The 13,766-nt window shown below is 42.5% G+C and overlaps 1 protein-coding gene across 1 annotated transcript in view; it reads left to right on the top strand.

Annotated features, from left to right (window-relative positions):
- The window catches only part of LOC119163973 (putative N-acetylated-alpha-linked acidic dipeptidase), a 38,800-nt gene that overhangs the window by 6,474 nt on the left and 18,560 nt on the right, over nt 1-13,766 (top strand). The window contains exons 3-7 of the mRNA XM_037416064.2: nt 1,298-1,622; nt 3,811-3,901; nt 7,633-7,922; nt 9,985-10,067; nt 12,162-12,293. Of these exons, the coding sequence (XP_037271961.2) occupies nt 1,298-1,622; nt 3,811-3,901; nt 7,633-7,922; nt 9,985-10,067; nt 12,162-12,293 (921 nt within the window). The remainder of the gene's footprint in view (nt 1-1,297; nt 1,623-3,810; nt 3,902-7,632; nt 7,923-9,984; nt 10,068-12,161; nt 12,294-13,766) is intronic.

Below are 13,766 nucleotides of genomic sequence, written 5' to 3' on the forward strand. Positions count from 1 at the left end.
CTCTTGGTCTGTTGTTTGACTGTTCTCAAGGTGGTTTTGGCTGCTTACGCTAGGAAGGTTTTTTTTTTTTTTTTTCTGAAAAGGACACACTCAAATAAACCACATTGTTTCATTTTTCACCACCTGTGAGTCTCCCAATTCGAAAATGGCACATACATTGTCACCAAAGCTTGAGTTCACGTAGTATCAGGTGCTCCCCCGCTGTGAGCAGCTAGTTTTTATAGTTTTAGTTTTTATAGGTGGGCGTCTTGAACTGACGTAAAATTGTTTTAAATTAATGATGTTAGCATTAATTACATGATGCATTAGACTATTTACAATTCAATTTTGGGATTACCACACACTGAAGCTACTAAATACTGTAAAAATGTCACAAACAATACTTTCACTATCAGCCCTCATTGGATTACAAGAGAAAGCGAACACGCAAATGGGAAAAGGGGAGACAGACTTCTTGATCTTACGGCTCACCGATAGGTGGGCGGATGCGATCAATAAGTTAGTGGGCACAACATGGTAGCAGCAAGCACAGACCCGCGTTGATTGGTGCAACATGGGAGATGCCCTTGCCTTGCTGGGGGTGTAATCTGGCAGATTATGACTTGATCTGCTTATGATCTGAGCAAATTTGACTTGAGAATTTAAACTTGAGCAAGTTGGTACATATTCATCTTGATTTTAGCAGGGCACTGGGTGATCAGGGCTAAGTACATTCTTATGTGCACATTCTTTTCTTCTTAGTCTCCCAGTGTGCTGCTAAAATCAAGATGAAGCTAAGTTGGCCTTATTTTGGCCACTACTTTAAGTTAAAGTGCCTTCAGCAACGCAGTGTGTAATTGCTAAAACACTAGTCATGTTAGCGCTAAGCCAACAGTAATGATGATATGGGTTTAATGAGAAGACTTTTTATATTCAGAATGTAGCGAATAGACGTGATAAGAGTTTACAAGCATTGAAAGCCGAGACAAAGAGGAAGCCATGATGACAGGTGACTATGGTAGTGGTACAATGAGTCACTGTACACACATTGTCCTATGCAAGAATTTGTGTTACACCCAAGTGTTTTACACCGTAGCGTATGCTCTAAAGATGAGCATTGAAACCTGTCTTGCTTAAAAACCAGAATAGCCACTTAGTCTTTATTATTCCTTTTGCCTTCATCAAAGGGCACCGCTTCACCTATTCATTGTTTTGATAGGAGTGCACTCTGTCATTGTCATCTTTGTTTTCAATGATGAGCAAACCGCCTTTTTTTTTACACACTGCATTGTTGCACTAATGCGAACTTGTTGCATAGGGCCCCCTGGTGTATGCGGGTCGCCTACACTCAACGGACGTGGACTGGCTGCACGGTTCTAACGTGACGCTTGAAGGCAGCGTCCTACTTGTACGGCTCGGTACGGAGCCCTTGGGCCAACAGCTGGCGATGGCGCAGCGAGCAGGTGCGCGTGCAGTCCTGCTGTACCCTGACCCCCGCGAGTTTCGACCCCTGCCTCCAAGCTACCCTGAAGAGCAGGAAGGCAGCACTGCCTGGTGGTGGCTGCCACCTGACGGAAGTCACAGTGCCAGCCCCCTGGGACCTCTCCTCGGAGATCCACAGACACCCGGATACCCGGCTGTAGGTCAGTTGGAAATAGGGATCACCAGATCTTAAGGCGAATGCCTTAGATGCCTCCCCAAACGCAAAATTTGGCCATCAAAATTGCATGGCACTGGTGATGAGTGCGAAAAATCATCGCCAACATATGACGTCACTTGACGCCGTGTCACACGGTGACCACCTCACGACATTGTAGCTTCGTCAAAGGAGGTCTGACTACATAGGCACTGCAAAACCAGGTAAGGTTTTGCGGTGCCTAAAACATTACTCGTGTTCTCTGATGATGCTGGGATCATGTCCCGTTAACAATAATTGTGGCTTTAGTTTTAGTTCTGCCTTTATATCAGTGTAATAAACATTACATTTGTATTCCTATGATTCAGCAAGCTTTGCTCGACCCCGGAGGAGCACGGTAACAGAAATTACGTATGATATTCGCATCATCGCAGCATAAAGTGCGTTTAGTTTCAATAATACTGATGTGTATGTTGTAATGCGAGTGCTGATATTGTGCCGGACCATTAGTAACCCTTTAAACTTTAGCGTAGACTACGTGCCTGGTAAGCTCACGATGGGCTCGTGCTACTACATATGCAAAAACACATCATTCCACTTTGTGACGCTTGGTCGAAAGCCAAAAAATAAAACATAGGCTGTTACTACTTGCCGACTGCTTCGCATAAAACTGATTTCCTTAAGGAGTGTCAACATGTTCCTCTTACTGTGTGTTAAGGACCTGCCTTGCTGTGAACTGCGGATCTGCCGAGTGTTTCATCTCAGTTGTAATGTAGTTGCATTGAGCGAAATGCACAAATTGGTAACTTGAAACACGGGGATAAGACAGGTGGTGCGTAAACTTTCAGCTGTTTATTTTTGCAAAAGTGTGTCAAAGATATACCCAAGACTTTGAAGATAATGAAGACTGTGTTAGAACAAGATGTTTTCAATAGCAAGTGATTTTTGTGGCAATCATGTTCCGTGTGTTTAGTCTCAACTAATCTGGCATTTGTCGATAATGTTATAAGCAGCCTCACTGAGAGCGATAGATGCACAGTTCATATTATAGTGTCATTTGAACATGAAATATGCCTCCATGATTTCGTGCGTTCATTTTGACCTGCTATGCGCCAACTTCTGCGTTTGGTCAAACATGCGATCACATCTAAAGAGAACAGAGAAAATAGGTACACGACAGAGATGCTGCTATCATCAGGGCATGTAGCTGCTGATGGCACTTGATGGGAATGTGATTCCTCTTTGTGCTGTGCCTAATTTTAATGTGATAGCGTTAAAGAGCTCATTTTACGGAAATGTTGGCGTCGGTGTCGTCGTCATTTATTGAGAGCGAAAGATCATCTTTGATCTTATCCGTGACTGAAAAATTGAGAATGATGCAAATAACATATATAAATGATAAAAAAACCTGGAACAGAGTGGGGACCAAACTAAGGTTGTTTGGGTCCGAATGAGAATCGAATCTGGGTTGTTTGCGTAGCAAGCAGATGTTCTACCACACGGCCACGCGTCAGCTTGTGAATACAGTGAAAGGAACTTCCTCTGCTTGGAAATGCAGTGAAAGTAGCTTCCATGCTTTATAAACACACGCATCCTGTAAACATGATTCACAATGCAACATGAAATATTGCACTAATAATACATCTTACAAGTGCCCATTGCCAGTGAGCGTCAGGACATGTGATTATCATAATGGATTTGTGGTTTAAAGCTGGTCACCCACTACAAAAGGCACACACATTGCTGCACCTAATCTCTTAAGGCCACGTAGTGGGTGCATAGCAAGTTCGGAAAGTTCGTTACCTGCACTGTTTGAAGTGTGTACTAGGAACAGGATGTCGCTATTATTTTCAGCACCTTTTTTGTATTTAAGTGAATAGTTGGCAGTTTACACATTACCTGTCCCGTCCTCTTGTATCAAGATACTTGTTTGTGCATTTCGCTCAGTAAAACTACAGTACAATGCTGTACCAACTAGACTGAATTTAAGCTTTGTTAAACATTATTTCTGGTAGTAGGACAACTGTTTTCTGAACACTTGGAATTCTGCAATTGGCCTAATTTCCAAAATTTCAGCACTGCAGGCAGTGTAAGCCAGACATGGACTTAGCTGTAAACAATCACAAGCGCTCATCGTAAGCTCTCACTTGTTCCATGTCAAGTATTTCCTAAGCGTATTTCCAACTTCCTCGCAGTGTCTGCTCATCGGTTGCCTCGGGAGCAAGTGTACCTGCCTATGGTGCCGGCGCAGACCATCAGTGCCAGTGTAGCCGAGATTTTGTTGCGGTAAGTGCTCATGGCCGAATCTCACTGGTTTGACTCTCTTGGAGAGTCCTTTTAAAGGGCCATGACTTCACTCTCATTGGTAAATGTACTTACCATGAGTTCACAAGTAAGCGCTGTGGCAGAGTGAAGAGTGGGAGGGGGGTGCACTTTCCCAGAGCAGCACGAAAATTCAAGATGTCAGCTACGAAGTTTTTCTTGAAAAAAAAAAGAAAGAAAATAAGTGTATGAGGACTTCCTCAGAAGTCTTCTCCCTGTCCTTTATGGCACAGCATATTGCGATGGCTCACAAACTCGATGGCTGCGCGATCACGTGCGGTTAGCATGACATGGAAACACCTCTAATGATGACCCACTGCAACGGCTCTCAGTAGCAATCACAGATCTAGAAAGCCTTGCTTTGAGTGACTACATCATTATAGGTATGATATTGGAATACAGTGCTCAGAGGCCATGCTTTTGCTAATGGGACCCTGAAAAATATCATGGGTATGGGTGTCGTGCATAAAGCTTGGGGTGCAATCATTATGCCAACAAAAAAAAAAATCACATTTTGTCGACAAGCTTCAGGCGCAGGTGCTCAGCAATTGTGCTGCCTAGCAGGATTGAACACGATTCAAGCAAGCCTGTGTTGCATGGATGCATTGCATGATTGGAACATTGGGGGGTAGGGGGAGAAGAGGAAGGGGGTAGAATTCTCATAAGGACACAGGAGTATTTTAAAATTATGGCAGCTTTGTACCAGTGGGGCCAAGCCTGGGAGAAGTGTGGAGCTTGGTGGCCTTCTTTGTTTCTCTTTAATTTTCACTTTGTTTCTCTTTCGCTTTCATTTTTCTCTGGTCCGTTTCTTTTGCCTCTAGTTATTTTTTTTTTGCTCTTGTCTTCCCTTTTTTTCTCTCTCTAGTTCTTGCTTTCTATATCTTTATTTTTTCCCTCTTGCTTGTTCCTTCAATATTGTGTTCTGCTTTCTCTCTTTCCTTTCTTTATGCATACACTCGCTTTTCCTTGGCCAACATCTTAAAGGGGAAGTGTGCCATGCGCCGTGCATCCTAATGGAGGCAAGAGGGCCCCCTCAGCGATGAAGCAGTTTGGATACAGCTTCGGTGCACTAGGGGTGCTGCGAGATAAAGGATCATGTCTGCTGGCACGTGTTGCCTTGCCAGTTTGCACTGTTTGCGTGAAATATTTCTCGTTGCCGCTACTTCTTGCTACATTGTGCTGTAGTTTAGTAAATAAGTGGTGGTGGTGTCTGCGTTTGTTTACGGAAACGAAAAAAATAGAACATTATTAATAACAGAGAGACAGCTGGACAAGCGAGACGGTTTCTGTTTTGCGCCGAATTGTGACAGCGGCTATCCCTCATGTAAGAAGGCGTGATCTTTTATTGGGTGCTACATGAAGCTGATTGCAGTGAAAAATAGTCGCAGAACATCAAGAGAAGTGATTGACGACGAGAGCAGCATTCTTTGTGAGTGGCACATCAAGACAAGGTTAACACAGCATACTTTTCAGACAACTATAAAAAGTAACGTCACTGAGATCCCCCGAGACCAACCGCTGCTATCAAAGGATGCCATTCCTACTATTTTTATGTGTGCTCCCAAATACCTTTCAGAGTTGCTGCCACAAAAAAAGGAAACACTGGAAGGATCGCAACCTTACCGATCAGGCTCTCCCCGAACCGAAGTGAACACGAAAAAGCAATATGTTTTTAGCAGTTGCACATAACGACATTGAGCGAGTCAATTCAGTCATCAATGTTCTTAACAGGAATGTCAAGGACTGCCATTTTCAAAAGCTCGCCAATTCAAGTGCATGGCCAGAAATTTTGCTACTGTGTTGAGTCTCAAATTTCCTTATGCTGAGTTGAAAGCCAACGTGGTCTAGCACTGAAGCGACTCATCCAAATTAAGAAGCAAAGTGGTAAAAGTGTTCTAACCGCATAAATACCCTTGTATTCAGAAGGAAAGAGTGGCACCAGACGAACTCGTAGCATCAGAGGAGGCAGAGTTACTAATAAACAATGTAAGCAAGCTGACTGTACCCTGGCCTGGAATGCTGTTGACGGTAACATGATTGGGATCCCCTGAGACTGACCGCTGGTGAATGCTCATAGTGTAATGGGTATTCTTTTCGATGAACTGCATGCTTGTCATAGCAAATGACTTTGATACTTGTGTTCACTGTAAATATTAAAGAAGGCTGATACTGAACCACCTTTTCAGAAAGCAATGTCAGAAATTATCTGCAAAACAAACTGCTTGGATTGTAGTGTTGGTAATCTACGGAAAAGAAAAGCCAAGCTTAGGAACACGAGAATTTGCTTTAGTCAGATGAAAGCGAAAAATGAGCCAGGGTGTGACACACATCTTAATGCGCTGACACAAAGAATAGTGAGATTTTGTGTACCTCTTCATTTTTGATTCTATATAAGTAATTGAGGAGCTCTGAGGACAGCTGATACAACGGAAGGTGAGGCGATGTAATTGAGCATCTTCCTTGGTAGGTGGGGTTAATAATTAATAGCTTCTGGATTTCTGAACCACAATATTATTAATTAGGCTACTTTGTGTCTCTTTGTGATGATATTTTTGCTACATTGTAAGGATCAATCTTCTGCAAAAATTTTGAATTAGAAAATAAAATTCAGAATTAGATGTTTGTTATGTTGCTAACTTTCGTTGTGTGTGACCAGCTGCAAAACTAAAAGCAACACACAGATGCATTGGCTTGAAGCTTCCTGACTCTCTAGCATGGAAAACAATATGAATGATAAACACTCATGACTGAACACAGACGCTCATATGCATAGATATATTTAAGCTCTGAGTTAATGCTTTAAAATTCATCCGATAGCGATAGCGATAACTTAGGTCACTATATAAAAATAATCCTGTGCAAGATAAATAGGCTAGGCTAGCGAGAAGGACAGCTCTAAATAGTGAGGCTGCATTTTGTGTACGCTCGTCACAGCAAAAAAGTGGCAGCTGCCTCGGCCAAAGGCTAGATTACATCATTGAGTGGCATTGCAGTGGTTATTAATTGTGTAGACAGCTGCACCCCTCCCCACAATAACTTGAAATGATACATAAATAAGCCGCGCAACCTGCCCACAAAGCTATCATTGCGGCGAACATAGCGCTCCTGTGACCAGCAGCACCATCTGGTGGCACGTAGAACGGTCATCGCAAGTAATCTCTTTTCGGTGCCGCACAACACACTTCCCCTTCTAGTACACTGTAGCTCAGCTGTCGTGCTTGTACCGCAGAGTGGCTTTGATGCTAGCTTTCGGACTGTGTATTTGCTGGTTGAAATCCCATGACCCCAAGAAATATGTTTTGCTGAGGATGTCTCTGTACATTTTTATTTGTATCTTTCTTTCTTTATTTGTGCTCATTCTCTCGCCCATCAAAGCTATTGCATTCCAGGCCAGACTTATCGGGGCTTGTGTTCTGTAAGCGAAACAGAAGAGGACGAAGAGATTGGATGCCAGCTCATGATTGTGACAGTTTTCCGTCGACAACTAACAGTATAACTAGAAGCCTAATAGCTCCACCATAGTAGCAGTAAAATTAGGGGGAGCTCTTGCATGGGGAGGGATGCTTGCTTAGTATTTTATAAAATGTCGTATGTATAAAATCTTATAAAACGTTGTCTGCTGTAAAGACTGACAAAGAGTTATCACTGACTACTTTTTTTTATATTGTTTGCATTCTATGTCATACTTCATGCAGGCATCTAGGTGGACCGCCAATGACAGTGGACATGCAGGGATCCTTAGGTGGCGAGGGCAACGCCTCCCTTGGTGCTGGACCGGGACCCGTTGAGGTTGAGCTGCAGCTGCACAACATGCTGCGCAACCAATCTGTGTTCGACCTAGTCGGCTACGTGCGCGGGCGTGTCGAGCCAGATCGCTACGTGCTAGTGGGCGCTGGCCGCGATGCGTGGGGCGACTCGGACATTGGCAGCACAGCCCTGCTGCTCGAACTGAGTGCAGCCTTCGGAACGCTTCTAAAGGCTGAGGGTAATGCAGTTTGTACTATCGTTTGCTTGAAATACAGACAATGTGTTAGTTGGTTAATCATCATCAAGCTTTTTTGCACAACTTTACCATAAAAGATACTGAAGACAGTTTCGATGACATGTTCTGCACTTCTTCCGTTTCTTTTATTTTTTATTTTTTTCTTGCGGAAAAAACATTGATCTTGGTAAAATCAGCAATTTCTGCACGACTAACACAAAGAAAGTGCGTGAACATAGTTGTGGTACTAGCAGTTTTTCCTAATTGTTTTTCCCATACACTGCATGAGACTAGAACTTGTAGCCGGAAAAATGCATTTCCGTATCTGATAACCGTGATCTCATTCCCAACTTTGTTTATGATAACAAATATTGTCCTAGTTGTGTTTTAACTTTGTGTTACCTTTGAGAATGTTAAGCTTGCTTTATATATTTTCTTTCCCTTTTATTGCAAAAAAATATAGCATATAGTATACGAACTGTACTACAGTAATGCCTTCGATGCTATACATGTTGTAGAAATAATTAAATTGATAAATTTCTTCAGTGTATTGAAGCTTTCATAAGTTTTAATTTTAGCTTTTATGCAGGACACAAAGACAACTGAATATAAGCGCCACAGTTCACATCCTCTCTTTCAATTCGTGCTATAGCACTCATCATGACATACCCTATAGCCCAAGCTTCTACCCTTCTATTTTGTGCAAAGTATAGTAGCCAAAGTATCATAAAAAAATATTAATTTTAGTGATGTAAAAAAATCAATTCTATCGAACCTGAGATCTGGTGACTTATGCTATGCCACACCGGGGGAGTCATAGTTACAAGACTGCCACGTTAAAGCCGGAAGAATTGAAAATGTTGTTTAATACCTATAATCATATAAAGCATTGAGCAAAGCTATCCTGTCTCTTCTGTCACTTCCACGATACTGCACATATTCGGTCACGTTCGAAGATAACTTGGAGCTTAGTGCCACTGCCTCCGGGGCTGCTTGTGCTTGTTACTTAGCCCTGGGCAATAACAAAAAGCACCCAATAGGCCGTCGACAGAAAGCACACACTACGAAGAATACAAAACTGTCCTAAGTTGAGACATAGCAATAAAGTATGCCAGGATTTCCTTGTGCCGCACTTCAGGGAGTGTGCAACATTATTTTTGCTCTGTAGCATCACAATGTCCCCTTCAGGTGCCAGTTATGATGCACTGTCTAACAATGTGTCAAATTATCGTAACATAATTTCAAAGCACTCAGAATCACAATACAAGAAAGAAAATGAAGTAATGCAGTGGTTTGTGCGAGTTTCAGCAATTAATTGTAATTATTGTAGAATTCAATATATATTTAATCATTCTGCAGTCCATGAAATTGTACTGTGACATAAATAGAATGAAATCATAGACTCCAAACATGTGTACAGTCAGTTTTGGTTGCATTCATTTCCAGAAAAGAATGGTAGTGCTCTTGACCTTGATGCTGAAACGCTGCATGTCGAACGACCGGTTGAACTTCGTAATGCCCTCACCAAAGTGGTCAGCACAGCACACTAACGTCAAGTCAAAACATATTGAGTATGGAGAAGGCCAAGGTCATTCAATGAGCAACGTATCTTGCTCTCTTCTAGCCACAAGTTGAGGCATCACTGTAATAAACAAGTTCTGAACACAAACATAGTCACCCCCAATGAAGGGGATACTATAGCAAATGAACTTGGTGAGTGGGCTGCTGGTTATAACGAAGGCTTAAAGATTCAGACAAGGCTATGTACTTCCCCTCATTGCCATGGTAGATAATGGCACGTGAGTTCTCTTTAAAAGTTTATGAGCACACTTTACAGCTATGTACTACCAATAAAGGGGGATATGTGAACCCGGTGAGTGCATTCCTGATTATAACGAAAGCTCAAAGATTTGGACAAAACTATGAACTTCCCCTCATTGCCATGGTAGATTACAGCACGTGAGTTCTCTCTACAAGTTGATGAGTACACTCTACAGCCATGAGTAGTATTTCCTGTTGGAACAACCTTGCCAGCCACTCATACCTCCTGCGGCGTACAATGCAGGTTGGAGGCCACGCCGCACAGTAATCTTCTGCAGCTGGGCTGCCGAGGAATTCCAGTCAGTGGGCGTTGTTGAGTGGCTAGAGGTAAACACATTTTGGTGGACCGTTGTCTCATTCTAATACTGATCATTTCAGGACAGCACTTTTGTATTGAAGCATGAAAATTTAGGGCTGAGTATTGCTTATTAGTATTCTTGCTTCCATTGCTTCAGTTTGTGTGATATTGGTGGAATTTTGACACAAACAACTTACAGTCGAAGCAAATGTTGCTTTTAGCACCCAGATTCATAACAAGATACTACAGTTACCTCAAGTAGTTGTGCATAGTTGAGCATGTTAGTGGTTATATACTGACTGTTTTGATGGTGCATTTCAATCCTTGAGCATTAACTTGATGTGTTTGCTTTAAGCCTCATGTCATATCTGACAACCATGGGTTTTTAAGGCACAGAAATTTGGTTATTTACCAATTTGAAGGAACTCGATTCAGTACATGCCTGATGAAAGATCACAATGTGTTTTGTGCCTCTATCCATTCACCAACGAACACACCAATTGATTTATTGATTAGTTGATGGATTGACCAATTAATTGATTGAAAATTCTTTTATTGACATAGAATCATCTTCTGGCAGGTGGGTGGGCTGCCCTATGCGCAGTCCAAAGGTTTACTTGTGTGCAGTAGTGTCCGCTATACATTCCATAGCTTCATTGTCTGCTGGTTTCATTAAGTTAAACAGTGAAGTGCTTTATGTGAAAAGAAAAACTTAAAGGATGCTTAAAGGGGCCCTGCAATACTTATTCAAGTAGCCGTGAAATGGATTCACTAAAAGGTCTTATTTAGGTTTGTGCGAATAAATATTTTTTGTTAGCGATTTTGGTGGTATAATTTCAAATCAAATTCAAATAGTATAGATATCGCATATTACAAAAAAAAATGAGCATAATTGTCATGATCTAGCTAACCTGCACAATGTTTTTAAAAAATTGAATCAAGGCATGTGCAAATGCAATTTTTTTTGCATCAATGAAAGTGGAAACAGCTTTGAATAGTAGCAGAATTCGACTTTCAGTAGTATGCAGGAGATAGCCTGTAAAATATGGTAATTTTTAAAAGTTCCTATACTTCGAGCATATAAGTCAGCATAACAAGCTTTTCAACGTAAAAAAAATTCAGCGATGTGGGAGTAATATCATTATTTAACCTTGCAGTTGGGCTTTGCAGCAGTGTGGATTTTTTTTAAATAGGTGCTTTCACGGTTTAGCATTTCTTCACTGCAGTCAAACAACCTTTACAGGGTGTCACACATGGACTGTATATGTACCTATTAGTTCATTTTGAATAATTTGACGTTTTCAATAATTTCAGTTCGGATTCGAAGTAAATTCGAAGAGTGCATTATTTATTAGATTATTCTAAGCATTCGAATATTTTGGCAAGGCTAATGTTATTGCCGCATTAATTCACGGCTACAAAAATTCTTAAAGTCCGTCCAGTACGAGCAGAGTTACAAAGATTTGTTGCACACTGCAGTTGTATTCTTTCTTCTCTCGCGCCGACAAAAGTGCTGGAAGCTAGGCAGGCAGGGCTGACACAGGGAAAAAAACATGCGTCACGCATGCCTCATGATCTTGAGCACTTTGTGTACCCTTTTTTCTTTGAACGCGCAGTTTTCCAGTGTGATGGCACGCGCATGCATGGAAAAGTGGTGGCCTCCCATGGAGATTCCTGTAACGACCAAGCGCGTCATGCTAAAACCAGCCAGAGGCTGATACAAGGGTCGTGACAGTTGATTTTAGGCCTTCTTTTGTCATTTGTACAAAGAAGTGAAAGCAATTTTTAGCATGACCATTGTTCATTTACTTCGTTATGACCGATATTTCGTTATATCAGGGTTTGTTACCGTGTAGCAGCTGCAGTGTAGCAGCTGGCCACAAAGTAAAACTGCATGCCGAAAAGCAAACACTCGCCCTGCAAGAAGTTTGCTACGTAACAGCTCATGAGTGCATCAGTGTAGTTCGACTCAGGCCACTCACATGTTTTTAAAAATATTTCGTCACATATTAAATGCTCAACCAAATGCACCTAATCGCGCCAGCTTGTTTGTGAGCACACAAGGATTAACCTTCATAACACAGATTAAGATGAAAGATTGGTTGCGTGTGCTTGGTGTTCAGGAGAACCTCAAGCTGCTGCATGGTCGTGTGGTGGCCTACATCGACCTTGGTCAGCCGGTGCTTGGGTCCACATCACTGAGTGTGGCAGCCTCCCCGCTACTCTACCATGCGGTCTTCAATGCCACCAGACAGGTGAGGACATTCATTTTCGTGCATGAAAATGTTCAGGTTATTTGCAGAGCGTTTATCTTGGCTTTGTGGAGTGATAAGTCCTGTATTTGCTGAGTATGACATGAAGTTCCTTCAAAACTACAGTCGAATCTAAATAATTCGAACTCGAAGGGGCCTGAAAATTTGTTCAAATTTATAGAAATTATAATTAATGAAAGCTAAATGAACAAAGGGCTCACCATGCAGTCGTGCATGTGCATTGAGCTAACACACGAGGGGGAAGTTCCAGAAGTCTTACATTTATTCACAAATCACAGGACATCTATTATTATTTGAAGTGATCGGTGATGTGCGTCTGCACACGTTGCCTTGCAGCGAGGCAATCGATTTCGCACGCAGCTTGCATAGTATATCTACTTCGGCTTAAGCATTCTTCTGGCAAGAGAAGTTGAATGCGGCAATGTCCAGCGCTGACACTCTCTAAAAACAACGATAAACTGCATCTCCGCTGCTACCCTCTGCGCCGCAGCCGCAGCGTGGCCGGCACGTGAGGAAAAAGAAGGAGCGTCTTCACGCAGAGAGAAGCAGATTGACATTTGAGAGAGAACAGACACTCCGCAGCAGCTGTTTTATTTTTTTTTAAGGTATTTCGACACAAAAATTTTGGTCCGTCTGTCTTTCTGTACATTTGTCTGTTTGTCCGCCGTAACAATACCTCAAACGGCACCTAGGGATACCCCAAACGGCCAACCCCATCCGTAGCGCCCACCAATATTGCTCAAGTTTCAGCGTTCATACTTGTGCTATTGTAAATTAAAAAGAAATTATTGCGCATATCTGAGGCACCATAACAACACGTCAATATTTAGTATTGTGGCTTTGATTGATATGTGGTGTTTAACGTCCCAAAACCACCATATGATTATGAGAGACGCCATAGTGGAGGGCTCTGGAAATTTCGACCACCTGAGGTTCTTTAACGTGCACCTAAATCTGAGCACACGGGCCTACAACATTCCCGCCTCCATCGGAAATGCAGACGCCGCAGCCGGGATTCGATCCCGCAACCTGCGGGTCAGCAGCCGAGTACCTTAGCCACTAGACCACCGCGGCGGGGCTGTATGTGTGGTTTTGTACTAGAATAGGCACGCATAAGTAATTCAATGGACCATAGCGATTATCACACTGCGCTGACAGTGCAGCGCGATGCTCTAGAGTGCAAGTGTTTCCATCGTTTAGCTAAGATGACACGGTGGTGGCACCTGCCGGTCGCTTTGCGTTCTGCACCTTATCACCTCCGAGACAGGCATGCATCTTTTTGTGTAGGCGTGCATGCCTTCCTTCATTTTCGAAAATAACTGCCGGATAGTGCTCGTGTCTAATGTGCCTGGATGCGCTCAGTCGGCTTCGCTGCACGGATCGAGACTCTCTAACACAGCGCTTCCAGAATACAATTCATCGATTTTCTCGTGCAGAACATCAAATAAACGTTTT

Source organism: Rhipicephalus microplus, chromosome 8, assembly GCF_043290135.1.
Source record: "Rhipicephalus microplus isolate Deutch F79 chromosome 8, USDA_Rmic, whole genome shotgun sequence".
Lineage (NCBI taxonomy): Eukaryota > Metazoa > Arthropoda > Arachnida > Ixodida > Ixodidae > Rhipicephalus > Rhipicephalus microplus.